At 35.6% G+C, this 16,189-nt stretch overlaps 2 protein-coding genes across 3 annotated transcripts; one reads left to right on the top strand and one right to left on the bottom strand.

Moving 5' to 3' along the window:
• The first annotated feature begins 169 nt into the window (after positions 1–169).
• Positions 170–3,155, top strand: LOC108196801 (transcription factor bHLH62). Of its 2 annotated transcripts, none has more exons than XM_017364237.2 (8): positions 170–1,143; positions 1,245–1,409; positions 1,507–1,572; positions 1,683–1,751; positions 1,849–1,920; positions 2,010–2,240; positions 2,351–2,429; positions 2,676–3,155. In XM_017364237.2, the coding sequence occupies exons 1-8, from the start codon at positions 409–411 to the stop codon at positions 2,726–2,728; spliced, it is 1,470 nt and encodes a 489-aa protein (XP_017219726.1). In that variant the 5' UTR covers positions 170–408; the 3' UTR covers positions 2,729–3,155. The 2 variants fall into 2 exon arrangements, with proteins under 2 accessions (XP_017219726.1, XP_063937632.1); XM_064081562.1 differs by having other exon boundaries at positions 267–1,143; positions 2,091–2,240.
• A 3,652-nt stretch (positions 3,156–6,807) lies between these two features.
• On the bottom strand, positions 6,808–15,017 carry LOC108196623 (kinesin-like protein KIN-12B). Its single transcript, XM_017363993.2, has 16 exons — positions 14,549–15,017; positions 13,864–14,001; positions 13,691–13,774; positions 13,424–13,549; positions 13,281–13,340; positions 13,125–13,178; positions 12,939–13,031; positions 12,130–12,225; positions 11,347–11,492; positions 10,887–11,036; positions 10,659–10,788; positions 9,020–10,546; positions 8,830–8,928; positions 8,599–8,751; positions 7,696–8,496; positions 6,808–7,279 (listed from the first exon to the last, which is right to left on the bottom strand). Exons 1-16 carry the CDS (start codon positions 14,858–14,860, stop codon positions 6,971–6,973), a joined length of 4,278 nt encoding a protein of 1,425 aa, XP_017219482.2. The 5' UTR covers positions 14,861–15,017; the 3' UTR covers positions 6,808–6,970.
• Between the last annotated feature and the right edge of the window lie 1,172 nt (positions 15,018–16,189).

Below are 16,189 nucleotides of genomic sequence, written 5' to 3'. Positions count from 1 at the left end.
CCCTACTTATAATCCGAAACGATCAGCACGGCCAAGAGCAGTGATATCCGTTAAACTTATGAAACTCGAATGAGAAGAATTAGAAGTTGTGGTAAACAAATGATAACCCAGCTAATACCATCATCATAACATACAGTTTTATTTCAAAAAGGTCAAACAGACAGTTTGTTTTAAATTTTTTTATTTAATTCTTTTTTCTTGCTTCCTCTCCACTTTCCTTAAATTAATAACTCTCTTTATACTTTTATAATATGTCTGCTAGCTTTTCTGCAATACCTCCCTCCCACTCTGTCTTCTCTCTCCAACTTTTTAAGTGACTTCCAACCTCAACAACAACAAAAAAGAATACCCATCTCATAATTCTCATCAAAATTCATTTTTTAAAACTTTAATCAAGATTTTCTTGCTATGGAGAGGGATAAGATATGGAGTTCACTACAATTTGGCATGGAAATTCAAGCTAATGAACTGAACTCCACTTCAGAACAAATACCCAGTTGTTATTTTAATCCAAATTATGATAATTCAGTGGATCAAAGTGATCCATTTGAGTCTGCTTTGAGTTCTATAGTGTCATCACCAGCTACATCAAATCTTGGACTTCAAGCCAAGAATGGTGATCAGCAAAACATTGTTTTAAGAGAACTTATTGGTAGACTAGGTAGTATATGTAATTCTGGTGATTTGTATAATGCTAACAATAGTACTAATACTTCTTGTTATAATACTCCATTGAATTCTCCTCCAAGATTGAATCTTTCTGTGATGGATCATCAGATCAGAGCTGGGAATTTGCCTTTTTCACCTGATCCTGGTTTTGCAGAGAGGGCTGCTAAGTTTTCTTGTTTTGGTGGTGGGAGTGGGGGGAAATTGGGACAGGTTGGGGGATCTCAGATGGGAATTCAAGAAAGTAAAAATGGGTTTTCGAGCGAGGGGAACATGAAGGTGGTGTCAAGGTCTTCAAGTTTGGAGAAATGTGAGGTTGGTGCGGAGTCTATGGAGGAGTCTTCAGTTTCTGAGCAGATCCCAGGTGGGGAAATTGGATTGAAAGGACAGAAAGATGGTAATGGTAAGAAAAGAAAGGCAATTCCAAGAGGGAAAGCTAAGGAAATTGTATCTGGTCCTTCTGTCAAAGAAGATAAGGTAATTCAACTTGTTTTGTGAAATTTTCTGACATTTTGAATTTTAATTATGTACATATGTATGAGAATTGAGAAGTTTGTGTGTTTAATTCAATTTCAAAGGTTTCGGATGAGAATGATGAATCAAAGGCGAAAAGAAGTAAAGCAGATGAAGGAAATCAGAAACAATGTAAAGACAATTCTAAGCCTCCGGAGCCTCCAAAGGACTATATTCATGTTAGAGCTAGAAGGGGACAGGCCACTGATAGTCATAGTCTGGCTGAAAGAGTAAGAATTCAGCAGTTCTATAGTTTTCGATCTTTGTTCCAATTATCATTAGTAGAATTAAGTTGATCAGTATTATAATCACCAATTTACTCAATAGGTTCGGAGAGAGAAAATTAGTGAAAGAATGAAGTTCCTCCAAGATCTTGTCCCTGGCTGCAATAAGGTAATTAAATTAACAGACTTTGCAGTGTTTTCGCTAAATTACATAGGAAATACTGGGTTTAATAACAAAATTTGTGTGAAGATTTAAATTGAAATTGAATTTTGATTTAGGTTACTGGGAAAGCTGTTATGTTGGACGAGATTATAAACTATGTGCAGTCATTGCAACAGCAAGTTGAGGTAAATTCGGACAATTTTAAATCTAGAAATAGTTGCTGCAATTCATAATGCTTGAGTAGTTTGATCTAAAATTTTGAATTGTTTGTGTTTCTCTCAGTTCCTTTCGATGAAATTATCTACTGTTAATCCTCGAATGGACTTTAACATGGAAGACATTCTCTCGAAAGACGTAAGTTGGGGTGTTCTCATGGTCCATGCCAATTCAGTTTAAGAATAGTTTATGACTAATCATATATGTATATTTGTGCTAATTTCCAGATTTTCCAGTCTTGTGCTTCCCTTCCCCAAAACATTTATCCAGTGGATGCTTCGGCTCAGACTTTCCCTTATGCATTTCAGTCTCAGCAAGGTTCTAATTTACAAAGTTACATGATGCCTAATGGAACAAAAAGTCAATCACTCATGAATTCTTTAACTGCTACAATTCGTCGAAACCCGGGAACGCAACAGCCTCCAAATGATGGATATAACACTGGTGTTGCCTCTCAGGTAATTCATATGTGCAGTACCCTCAGCAGAAGTCAATCTGCAAAATGCCCTAGTATTGAGTATAAAGACTACATGCATACTTATGATGATGTCTTGTTTTTCATGTTCAGATTCCTTCATATTGGGATGATGACCTCCAAAATGTTGTGCAGATGGGATTTGGCCAGAATCAACAACAAAACTTTTATGGTGAGTATAATTTTTATTTGTACAATTACAATTATTTAGACACAATTGTTACTGTTTTAAATTTTGAAAGATTACATTTAAATATGTTGAGAAGACGGTACAGCTGCTTTCAGTTTTTGATGTAGAATTACCTCTTCCAACAGTGCTTCATCGATTCATATTCAGACACATCACACAAACCATAACCTCGATTAATAGTATCAAGATTACTAGATAAGTATTAATCTTGTATCATCTCATGTGCAGCACTTCCTAATGCAGCCTCAGATGCCACAAACCATATGAAAGTTGAGCCATGAATAGTGCCTGTCAGCATTACGGAATTGATTTGAGGCCCCAGCTGATGAGGGGCATCTGTATATACAGAGACAGGCCATGCCGAAACAAATTTATATCAAGATAATAAGAGGAATTTTTTTCCCTCATTCATTCTTGTTTTCTTCTTTATAGTGATTTTATCTGAACTAATACAAATTTTTTAGAATTTTTTGAGATCCGTCTATTGTATAAGTTTAGAACTAATCACGGCAAAGTGATGTCCAAATCTCTACAACCACATGTCGTATATTGTGATAGCACAGTACAAAGGTGTTGTAGGGTCATGAGAAAGAAACATCTCACTGTAAGCTTTTGTATTTTCCTCATTGTATCTTAACTTTTCAGAAACTTCTCATCAATGTATCTACCTTGTGAATTTGTTACATTTTGTGGGGATATTTTACTTTATTCTCGGCTTCTTGCTGATTCTAAGCTTTGCTGCTGTACAAGCCTCACAGAAACTTTAAAATCCTGATTTGTAGAGTGTTTGTCCTTTTTACTGCATATTCTGAAAGGGTGCTCATATTATTACAATTCAAGCAGTCGCCTCTTTGCCGCATAAGATTTGAATTCTAAGACGACATATCATCTGTTTAAAGTGATTCACAGATCTGTGATGCGGTTTTTTCATTTCTTTGACAGACGCGCATTTTTCAAATGGTATCTTCCCAAAGCCCCTTCAGAACTCATCAAAAATATGTATTCAATGTGATAAGTTATCCTCAGTGTTCAAACTATGTTAAATCAAACAGCTGAGAAAGAAAGAAACTACTTGGTACTATTCTGTCATTCAAGATTGTCAAAATCAGTAGCAGCAAGAATTAGACAGAGGGTAATGACAAGAGGATGGTAGTTAAAATTGCGTAAATCATGCAGGATTAGATTTATGATAACTAACAGCTGTTTGTGGGGACAAATGGATTGTTATGTCTAGATGGTTGATTAAAGGTCAAGAACATTGTCAAGTTTTTTAAGCAGCTGGAATCCAAAGTCATTTGAAAATTCAATCTTCAGTTCCCGATGATTACTTACTGCGCGGATATAGGCAGCAAAAATTTTCTTCAAATCTTCCTGTTTTAAAGGTCGTGTTTGACATGACATTCAAGCGTTTACAAGAGTTCTAACTTCCAACCATGAATAGAACTCATTCTGTAAAATCGTGAAATTTCCTTTTTCATGGTGATGCGAGAGTCTGGTGCAACTCATACACGAGTATGACACTTGGAATCTTTCTTTTAGATTAATTAACTCTGAGAATGAAGTAAAAGGAGCACTAAGGCTTAGTTGAGGTTGGCAACAGTGAGGTTATGACTTGGCTAAGGTTCAATTTCAGTCTCATCAACTTTACAACACTAAGAAATATATCAAGGAAAGTTTGGATTAGCAGGAGAATAAAGTAGTGGAGTTCTGATAAAGATTGGTAGATCATCAACTGATAGATCGATACCTTTGTAACATGCACAAACTTTCCATGGATTGCTCTTATTTGCCAAAACCAGAAATCTAAACTAGTCGGAGCTAAAATTCAAAATATATATATTTTTAAAAACTATCAATCCAAAATCCCGCGAAAGGTTGTCAGAAAACCCGAAATTCAAACTTTATACCGAAGGAAAAGTCTCCGAAAATCGTTTCATAAAAAATTTCTGTAAATTATCAAAAACATTATTTCCGTGAACTGCTGCAGAATTTCAGAAATGAAAGATTGCTCGAAAAAAATAAATTAAAGTCGATTACTAGGTCCTGACATACAATGAGGACGTATCTGACTGGTCGATGTCAAAAGAATCGTAGGGTCCTGGAATATAATCAAAGTACTAAAGAAATGAGTTGAGTGATTTAGAAAAAAACGCAGCAGTGAAATGAACTGTTTAATCGACTTTTATTAGTTGGAGCTATTCAATATTGGCATTGATGGAGACTGAGAAGCTGATTACAGACACCCATCAGAGCAGGATTCTATCCTATTCCAGCCTAACTGTTGTTCACATTAATAATTATACTTCTTCAGTATCACAAGTTAGATTTGCTTTGTTGGTCTTCGCGGTAACAAGAGTTTGAGGGTTCGAATTTTAATAAATTATGAGTGTCCGTCGATACCCCTCCGTTTCAAATCACTTGTCCTGCTTCGACTAGCTCAATTCATTTCATTGCACTGCGATTCATCTAATTCATATGAAATCGTATGATTTTGGATTTTGTCTAAATTTTGGAGACATAACAGTCTTTTTTATTAAAACAAATTTTCACGGGAACAATTGATCAGAGTAGAGGCAAGATCTTCGTACTGAATATACTTGTTAAATCTTAAAAAAAAATTCCCAACCAGGATATATTTTTTAAGATTTAATAGTATAAAATCGAGCTGAATCGAGTTGAATATGCTCAGAATCATCTTGCTGCGATGGTGTTTTTCACCAATTACTCGAGACATACCAGGATCCGTGGTACCAAGATTGTTATAAGAAACCGAAGGTAAGCCTTCTTGATGAATGAATGATTAGCGGATACGATGAATTTTGGCCATGACAAGGGTGGTCCTAAACCAGGCTGTCAATTTTCCTAGAACTACACTCCTTCTCTTTATGTCTCTTTCTGTAATCTAAACCAGATTATGCTTTAACTTAGGTTGTTGGATACTCTATGATTGAACTCATACACTTATAAAACACAGCCTGTGAAGAATTACGATATGCTTGAGGGGCCATTCTACCTCGAAGATAAGTGCATTATCTCCATTCTTTAAGGTTGTGTCAACCTTGTACAGTTCAATCCACTCAAGAAATGGTCCGGACTAATTATTTAGTAAACAGAACATTGAAATTGTACGAATTTTCTGTTCGTATGACTAATCGAGCCAGCAATGAGATAGAGTTTTGCAGAAACAGTTGTAACATCCATTAATGCACTTGCAAACACCACCATATACGCTTGAGCCAGACCAACTAAACATACGTGGTGCATCCGGCTCATAGAGTACAGTCTGAAGATAAAAAAATTATCATGCAAGGTTTACCTCGAGTAGAGAGACTGTTTTCATGTAGGCCTAATGCTTCTGGAAGTTTGGGCTGGATTAGAAAAATATTCTATGTATTTTCTTAAAAATTAGCAGATTACTTCGTATAATCCCCAACTGATTTCAAATAATCAGTAAAACAAATTGTTATATTAGATTTCATTCCGGAGTCATTTCAATTTCTGGTTCCGCTACTGTTTTTATGTGCATCAGAATTTGCATATGAGTGAAGACAATCTCACAAGCAATTTGTTTGATGGTCTCCTAAACATGATGTGATGGAATCCTTGTAAATCACATAAAATGGAGAAGAAAGGCTGCCAAAGCAACTAGTTGTCAAGTGTTTGGTTTTGCCTTTGATTACCACATACACAAAGGATGTACACTGGACACACCATTCTGATCCATTAGGAGATTGCCCCCTATCCTCCTTACACCAAAACCAAACAATTGAATTCTATCAGATTGTAAACATTTATTTATTTTATTATTTCTATATTTATTCTGTTTTTTATTAGTTCATTCTTCAGAGATCAGAGGACCACCATAACCACTTCCAGTCTTACCATCTGAAGAACTTCAGAACTTGATTGAAATTTCTAAATTTTTTCGGTATATCTAGAAATACTTGCAACATATTGGGAAAGAGTTATGTCATTGTCGTTTTAAAAACAATAAGAATACAAAAGGTACTTGCATGATGTAACAAGAATCTACCAAGGGCTACCTGCATACTTTCAATATGTTTTACGCTGCCATCAATTACTGAGACTGATGAAAGTTAGAACTATGGTTGATGAGCGAACAAAGATTATGCAACTGACAAGGGAAAACTGTATTCGACATTGCAGCAATTGAAGAATGATGATCAGAATTTCTCGTAGAAAGATACAACTCGTCAAGATTATTCATATTCGTTGGAAATCAATTTCATGTTGTCTTGTTATACCCAGCTCTCCGGTAAATTTTGTGAAGATGCATGAAATATCTGGAACACATAAATCTAACACTTCTCTATGAACTGAAAAAGGAAAAATCAAGCTCTGCTCAATTTAAAATTTCTTGGACGTCCTTTTAATAAACAACAAATGTGATGTTCTTAAATCATTATTTCAAAATATAAGCGATGAACATGTTTGAATAGAAGATATTCAGCACAATATAGTTTTAAAACATATGCTTTTCCCTAAAATTCAATTCTACATATCTATACATTGCACCGGTCATACCCAGAGAACCATGAGGGTTCTGCCAATCTACTCGACTCATCTTCAGAATTATAGAATGGCTTGAACTCATCTCTCCAATGTTGGTCGGCTGTAGTAGGATCTAGTTCCACAACATCATATTTTGCCGTGTTGCAGTCATCATAAACTGGTTCAATGGCTTCTTTAGGAAGCCTGGATTCAGCAAGTAACTGTTTCCACGCACTAATATCTTTCTCATGCTTCCTTTTCAATTTATCGATTTGCTTGTAAGCCTTCTCGGTTTCTAGCTCAGCTTCTGCAGCTTGATTCTGATATATCAAATTCAACAGATACTCCGGTCAGATAGTTCAAATCTATTCATTCAGCAAAAATCAGAATACCATGTTACCAAACTAGCAACACTAAAGAAACTTTGATCCATGACTAGAATTACTATAATGCTTGATATATTCGCCAAGTACATTGAACTCAAAAGTTACAAATATAGTAAATTGTTGCCATTCTAAGGAACGGAGATGCAAGAAATTTTAAATTTTGATCATTTGTCATTTAGCTTAATGGCATGCATGCATGACGTGAAATGCAAAACAGCAAGATCAAATTTTGAAATTTCTTGCATGAGATGTATAGTTCCACAAACTTAGTATACATTAGCTAGCATCTAAAGTTTTTATAAGCCACGAAATTCTGAAGCAGCTGTTACTAACACAATAAAAAGACTGACCTGGGCAGTGGCAATGGCTTCTTCTGCTTCTTTGAGCCGGACAAGTAGCTCACCAGCAGCTTGTACAGCTTCAGCAGTATCCCTTAACTGTGCCTGAAGTCCTCTGTTCTCATCCATAAGATACCTTCTTTCTTTTTCTCTTTCAACTTTTAGTGCAGATATTTCTGCAGCAAGGGCGTTTATGAACTTAGATTCGGCACCCCTTACTCCAGCTCTGGAAGCTGCTTTCTTGACATCGTCTATTCCATCCCGAATTCTCCTGTGTCTGTCAAGCAATTGAATATGTTTCTCCTGAAGATCTGCATATTGTTCAATCATGCGGGCATGACCCTCCATTGCCATCTGCATCGACACCTTTAGCTCTTCCGAGCATTTCTTTTCTATGTTCAATTCTTCTTTTTGCTTTTCAGCAAGCACGCGATTTGCTTCAAGTTCGACTCTAAGTTCTTCTGCAAGAGATATCCACTTGCTCTCTGCCTCTGTCCAGTGCATCCGCTCTGTTTCTAATTTCTTTTCAGCACTCTCGTCAGCAGACTCAGGAATGGAGCACAATGATGGACCTATACTAGGCTCACGTGAATGGTGTAACTTTATGACAGAACTTCTTTTCATACCTAGGTTTTGTGAAGTTTCTGTATAATATTTAAGTTGAGTTCTTAAATCTTGAATTTCCTCAACCAACACATCCCTTTCACCCATATCATGAAAGTTCTGGTAACGTTCCAGCTCATCTCTAACTCTTTGTAACTCAATCTTTATGCTCAATAGTTCTGGATGGTTTTCATATTTGTCCTTTAAAATCTGTAGAAGTAGACAATAGCTCATGTCTTACTATCACAGAAGGGGGAAAACTAGATCAAGATTCTTATATAAACAGAATCTGGTAAATTTTAGTACCCATACCTTATTCTCATCTTTCAATGATAGTAGTTCATCTTCAAGAAAATCTTCAGTAGACAAAATGCCATCCATCAGGCTTTCAAGTCGACCAATTTTATCTTCACGTGTTTGCCCAATTATAGCATTGCATTCCCTCTCATGTTTAAATTGTTGGACCTGATATCAGTAACCGTATTAGATGGACAGAAAGCAAAATTTAGTGATTCTTATTTAGCACTTGGAACAAAACCCTACCAGACGATTAAGCTGCGTAATTTCTGAAGATTGCTTAGCACAATATTCCTCTAGTGCCATCTCTCTCCTGAAAGCTCCTGCCAACACTTTTTCTACTGCCTGCAAGACATCATAAAAATGATTCACAACCCAGGAGCTCATAAGAGGTATAAAAAAAAAAAAACAAATTGTGTTATGCTTTTAGGCATACTTTTGGAAGTTGCTTCATTGACTTTTCAGCAGACTGTGACCAATCTTCAACAGTAACTAACTGCAGATTTGAATTCTCGGTAGCATCTTCAGAAACTTCTTCTGAATCCCTACTCTTGCATTTACTGCACAAAAAGTTCACCGGATCTGTGTCTGCAGTTTCATCATCATGACTAATAGCTTGGACACCCACATCAACTTTGTGAGCTAAAAGTGGTTTAATATCACCGGGCCTGTAAGAAAACCTAAACGATGACCGCCTCAAACCTGAACTCTGGCGATTATTATCAAGAATATCAAGACCACGCTGGAGGCTAGCAGCCAGTTGTTCACTTGGTTGGTTAACTGATTTACCTATTCGACTGGTCTGCGCATTGAAACATTTACTTTTTGAGGGCTTAGCAAATGATAGGCGTATAGTCTCCGGGGTCAGGCTGCTGTCTCTAAGATCTTTCTGTGAAATGGATGTGCCTGACGAGGATCTAGAGAATTTCTGGCTGCTGTTACAAGTTGTTGTTGGAGAAACTGTTGGAGTCGGAGACTTTAAAACAGGCAATGGGTCACATGGCACGATGCTGAGATCAGATCGATTTGCAGAGTCATGCGCTCTGACATCAGCTGCAACATCTGCAGAATCTTGTCTAGGTGGAACAGTTGGAGAAACAGAGTCGAGAACTGGGGATACCTCACATGTCACTGTGTTTTTATCAGAAGGATTTGCATTGTCATCTGAGACACACGTCACTACGTTGAGATCAGAAGGATTTGAACGATCATCTGAGCTAAATGAATGCTTTGGTATGGTGTCTATCACATCATCTGCAGATAATTGCCTCAGGGAACGACTGAGTATATCCATCACTGAATTTCTTGAGCTTTCTTCATCTATCATTTCACTAACAGTGTCAGAATTATGAAGAGCATCACGCTGACGTGGAAAGATTATCTCACTCTTTTGAGATGATCTGGTCAAATTTTCTTTAGAAGTCTTATCAGTGTTAAGCTGTGCTTCAGAAACTATTGAACCATGTAATTCCAATTCTCCAAAGGTTACAGACATAGTTTCATGCCTATCAACAATGTTAACTTGGTCTTCCATATTTGCACCAGTACATTCAGAACCACACGGTTCTATAAATTGCTCAGATTCCTCGATATCCTTCTTAGATTTCGTTTCCAGTTCACTTTCCTCAATGGAGTCCCTTCCTGTTATCGACATCCTTTGAGATGCATTTTGATGTCCTTCTGTAGAGTTCAACTGTTTTGAATCTGCTGACTGTACCATTTCAAGTTTCTTTCCATCAGTGCTCTTATTTCCTTCAATTCCTGCTAGCAGCAAACCAATTTGCTCGGCTTGTTCAACAATTTCCATCTCTTCATCACCTTCATCATCAATATGTGGTAACGTCATAGGACGGTTGAGGCTAAATTTCAGATTATTTAAGCTCCTTCGAGCAATCCACCCTGTTGAATAGCCTCCATTTGGTTCCATACAGTTTCCCATTTGCTTCACTCGAAAAAGTTCATCCTGCCATATTCATCCAGCCAGAGAAAACTTTTTCTTTGAGTCAAATCTAGTAGCAGAAGGAAGTAGTATTATGGTGTGAAGTAGAAAGCAAAAGAGCAGGAAAGAAGAATACCTTAAGCTGTCGTATTACTTCTCGCAAGACATTTACGTCATCCTGCATTTCCTCATTAACAACTGCCTTATTCTTGACTGCCTTTGCACGTTGGGCAAATCTCAGTGTACCAAGTGTCTCACTTTTACAGCTGCATTTTAGGATCATGATTTAGTCAAGGAAAAATAAAAAAGAAAACTAGAAAAGTGAATTTGGATCTGAAAAAAAATATAAAGATTTTTATATCACCTCTGAGCTGGAGATATGGCACAAACCATTGCTAATTTCGCGTTTCCTCCAAGGGATTCCTGCAACAAAAATGTCAGCTTTGAATCCCTGTAAGGTATATGCCTCTGCTTTCCAGTTTGAGAAACTTCAGCCAAGATGTTTATCAAGTTCCTGATAAGCAAATCACAACCATGTAAAGAAAATACCACACAAGAATCTTAAAATTACAGACTTCAACATTTTTTAGCTAAGTGTTTGACAAAAATCAATAAAAACAGTTTAAACTGTAATCTTTTTCTTTAACTTGGTTTTAGCATGATTATGTACATAAATATAAATAAATTGCAACAAAACTTAAGCATGTTATTACACTGTGAGGAATCAAATAACTGCAATGTATTATACATCAGAGATATACTTCTAGTAAAACATAAATAGTCAGAATTAGACAGTCCAACAGCAAAACAATGCAAAGCCTCACCCTAGCTGGGAAAGTGACCGATTAATATTCCCTGCTTCCTTCAAACGATCTCCAGCTGCCCCTGTTAGCTTTTGTCTTTCTGACCCGGCAAGATCAACAAGATTTATTCTACTTGACTTGAAACAGCTCAAGCCATCTGCAACACCCTACAAGTTAAAACACATATCAGAGTCTTCGCATACATACAAAAAATATAAGCAATTAAGAATGATAACATTAATCTCACATAGAGGCCAACAAGTACTCTGACACTCATAAAGCAGTCCTTACATACTATACAAATTGTACCTACTTGTTTACCACAAATGAAACAATTAATATCTACCCTATAATATATTTTTATTTTTTATTATATATATTTACTTTTATTTCGAAGATACAGTTATGATAGAATCATTTACATTTTTTAATTAGTATATATTTTTAAACAATTAATTAAAGTGTTTGGGTTAATATATTGGGTATGTTCAGTAAGTAATTTTTATTGAACAGTGTTAAATAAGTGTCTAATAAGTAAGCCCCTCAAAAAAAAATTATAAATAAATAGGCCCATAATATATGTTTTGATGAGGAAGTTTCATATTCAAAAGAGGCATTAAAACATGTTATAAAATTTAAAAAATCCCGCAAATAGGCCCAAATTTCGACCGACGGACCGACCTAAACTTTTACTGTTTTGGCTTTAATAGTATAGTATAGATATAATCATTTAATAAAGCCTCTAGTAATGTATGTGTTGGACCTGCTGGTAATAAGTACACATTACATTCACAGTCTCCTAACCTTGCAACGTGACTCAACAACACAAGTGAAGACACTGTGTGAGCGGGAGCTTTCAGTGTTTATGCTTGTTGCGCCAATCCTTCTGTTTGACAAGCCCTGCGTCATTTAAAAAAGAAAAAGAACAGTAATGCAATGTAATTAGATAAGGTATAACAAAACAAATCAAATAGAAAAGCCAACACAAATTCAAATTGACTATAATATAAAGAAAACTAAAAATAATCAAACATTCTATTTAAAGAGGATATAAACAATGCAGTGATCTATGGATTTTTGTAAGAAACATCACAATTCACACATTTAGTAACTACTAAAAAAACAATAGAGATAAGGAATCAAATGCTATGTAGTGTAAGATATTAAATTAAATACCAATCCACTGTGAAACAAAATATGTAGCAATGATCTATGGATTATTGTAAGGAAAATTCACACATTTAGTAACTACTAAAAAAATAATAGAGATAAGGAATCAAATGCTATGTAGTGTAAGATATTAGATACTTATCCACTGTGAAACAAAATATGTAGGGACTTATCACCTATATTTTGTCTTGCTACTTTTTGTCCCTGACTTTATTATGAGAAATAGTGTGCAACAGTAAACAAATTGCTTTGTAGTCGTACGACTTGGAAACTACTTTCACCAAAATTTTGCAGGTATCCATGAAATCAGTAGGAAGTTAGTACACTGAAGAGTAATCGTATGAACTTTGAAGCACGGTTACTAATCGGATTGTCCTTTTTTATTGTCTTTCAAGCACAGTAAGAAACAGTATTGCATAACAGAAGAAATAAAATTTACAGACCTTCATCAACAGTTTGGTCACATCCTTCATCGTGCTAACACACTCCTCCCTTAGATTCTCTACATATACGCCAGTTTTTACATCTTCTCTAATCTATAAGAAGCACCAAGATTCAAGATAATAAAGAAGGGAAATTAATAAAAAAAAAAAAATAGCCAATGTCAATGGCCTAGCAATACACTCTACCTGGAGGTTCCTTTGAGTTGGGTCCAACAAATCAGTGATTTGTTCATTATATATCTGTTAGGAAAGCTTAAAGGATTTAATGGCAGGTGAAACTGGGCTTAATTGAAGTCAACATATCAATTTTATTAATGAATAAGGATTAGATCAAATATTAACCTCTAGGAAAGAACAGCGGCACTGATAACGAAGTTGTTTGTCAGTATGCTTAGCTTGCTCCTATATAAAGTAAAACCACAATAAGTTTGAGAAAAAGAGTGCTCTATTAATCTAACTATCATGCTAGAAAACCTAACACAAACCTCATCTATGCGGGAAAAAAGCCGTTCAAAAACGCGGGGTGTCAATCCTTGTTGATCACTTGATAGATTTTCTTCCAACAATGCATTGGATGGTCCCCATATAGTATAGGTCTTTCCACTCCCAGTCTGATCAAGTTTTTAATTATTAGTCATGTTCATCTAAACAACACTTAAGGTTATGTGCAGGTAATTGAGATTGTGTGTGTATAGGATAAGTCCAGTAAACATTGTTATTAGAACCACGAGAGAAAATAATCAGGAGCGAACCTGTCCGTATGCAAACACCGAACTATTAAATCCAGCAAGACAGTTCTCCACAAGAGGAGCTCCCACAAGTTGGAATACATCCATCTGCATATGCACAGTGAACAATACAATATTCCACGAGTCAAATCTAACAACTAACATAACCAGTTATCACAGGTCTGAAGTAAACTTGCCTGTGTTGAATTAAAATCAGCAACCGAGTCAAATGTAAATGTCTGACCAACAACTGATAGAGAATCTGCTGAGTTTTTCTGAACTATCATCTCTCCTTCCTCTTCATCCATATTTGGTGGTCGCATTCGAACTATGACCTATATCACGTGGCAACAATACCAAAAAATAATAAATTTCTGTAAATCTATTCCTTGAAAGTATGGCAACCAAATTATACAACCCTGGAATTATCACATCGTTACTCCCACTAACTAAAGCCCAGAGCAACTCGCATCTCCATCAACAGACCAAAATGTCATATATATATAACAAAAAGCAATCTTGCATTCTTAAGCCATAATTCATCATCCAAATTTGTAAATAAATCAACAAAATCTAATATCACACGTCTACATGATTTTCCAAGCTTTTGGTCAAAACGCCAAATGGGGGATTAATAACAACAAGAATAAAAATTTAAATCCGCAATGACAATACAAGATATCTTACGAAATCAATGACTTAGAAGAATCGCATTCCATATACTGAACAATAGTTCGAAGTACAACAATTCGAAAGTAAGATCAAAATAACATTCAAGAACTAGGGTTTCAAAATCATACACACACACACACACATTTATATATGAGTTAATTAAACTTAATTTCGAGAAATATCAAGAACTAGGGTTTCTAAATTAAACACCTGAACTCCAGAATCAGAACCACCGATGTTTCCTCCATTATCGGCAACATTATCCAAATTAAGCTTCTTCAAGTTCTTCGGAGGCCTCGGAGGGAGCGGCGACTTCAGTTTGGCAGTGGCCGGAGACAATTTACCGGCATCGACGGCTGGAGAAAAGGAAGAGTCGGATATCGAATTGGAATCGGGCGGCGGAGCGTTCTCTTTCGAGAACTTCTGCTTGCGGCTTTGAGATCTGTTCTTCGTTGAAGAAGAGAGAGGCGGATCTTGATTCTCTCTCAAGATCGAGCTCTTCGGCTGCATAAAATGCTTCATTGAAGGAGAGAGAGGGGGAGAGAGAGAAAGAGAGAGAGTGTCTGTGTGTTAGGGTTTGGTGAAAGAGAGGGATGAAAGAGAGGTAGATGAGGGAGATTGGGGAAAAAGTAGCCGTTGGGTTGGTTTTGATTTTGAATTGTATTGGAGCTGACGGACATTGTTATATTCATAAAATAATATTGATAATTATACAGGTAGATACAACCGTCATAATTTGAGATGCCTTTTTAAATTATGTTTGGATCGGCTCTCTTGCATCCTGTTCACTCTCCTGAGGGGAACGATATTTTCTGAATGGTTAGAATATCTAAACCAGTCAATTTCTGAGCCATTCATTTATATCATTTGACTGTTCTAAATCATAATTCTTGAACAAATTAAATTTTTTGAATTAAATATATAATATCAAAAATTATAAAATTTAAGCAGATTAGGATAATTTATCCAACATGTCTTAGGAATATAATATTATCAGTATAAACACTTAATAATATCTATATAATTAATAATTCAAAAATACATCATTCTACTTCTTCGATAATTCTAAAATTTAAAATTATTATTAAAATGTAATAAGGATACTTGTTATTGTAAGTAATAATTATTTTCTAGCGGCCATAGTAATTGAATAATTTAAAATACATTTTCTTAATAATTAATTTATTTTACATTACTGATATTATTAATAAGTAATTATATAAAATATTTTAAACTATTTTGACAAGCAAGAGCACCTGGCTTATGTTTATGAAACATGTATACCATATGGCTGTCTACTGAATGGTCCAGAGTAAAATGCAGTACATTTGTCCAGCTAAATTTTGATTCGTACAGAATTCAAAATAATAAAACAAATGATCTGGAGGAGTCAATCTCTGTCGTCAAGTTCAAATTCAGTCATTCATGGGTTATCAAATGGTCCGTTTTCTTTCTTCTTCTTTTTTTTGCCAAAATTTAGAGCGGATTTCATTAATATGAAAAAGATTCAATCGGGACAAACCCCCAATTGATCATGCAATCAGGTTGAAAAACAAATAAACGAGCTAAATAATTAGCCGCTTTGTTTCCACATTGCTTTATTAACTGAATACAAATATTCTGAAAATTAAAAATGAAGATGATGGCTTCCTAAGCAATCCAACCGGCATCTATCCCGAAAACAGTAGTTTCACAATTGACCCTCACAGTAATTTCATGGATAGTGTCATGTTCAGAGGACTCAGTTACAAAAACTGAGTTTAGAGTCCTCATATTATGAACAAATATATTTTGTGAGAGGTGAGCACATGCGATTTTCACTATCGTTCCAAATGCACCCCAGCTATCTAC

The sequence above is a fragment of the Daucus carota genome, chromosome 7 (assembly GCF_001625215.2).
Source record: "Daucus carota subsp. sativus chromosome 7, DH1 v3.0, whole genome shotgun sequence".
Classification (NCBI taxonomy): Eukaryota; Viridiplantae; Streptophyta; class Magnoliopsida; order Apiales; family Apiaceae; genus Daucus; species Daucus carota.
Note: the sequence above shows the minus strand (reverse complement) of the source record. Positions and strands in the feature narration are given on the sequence as shown.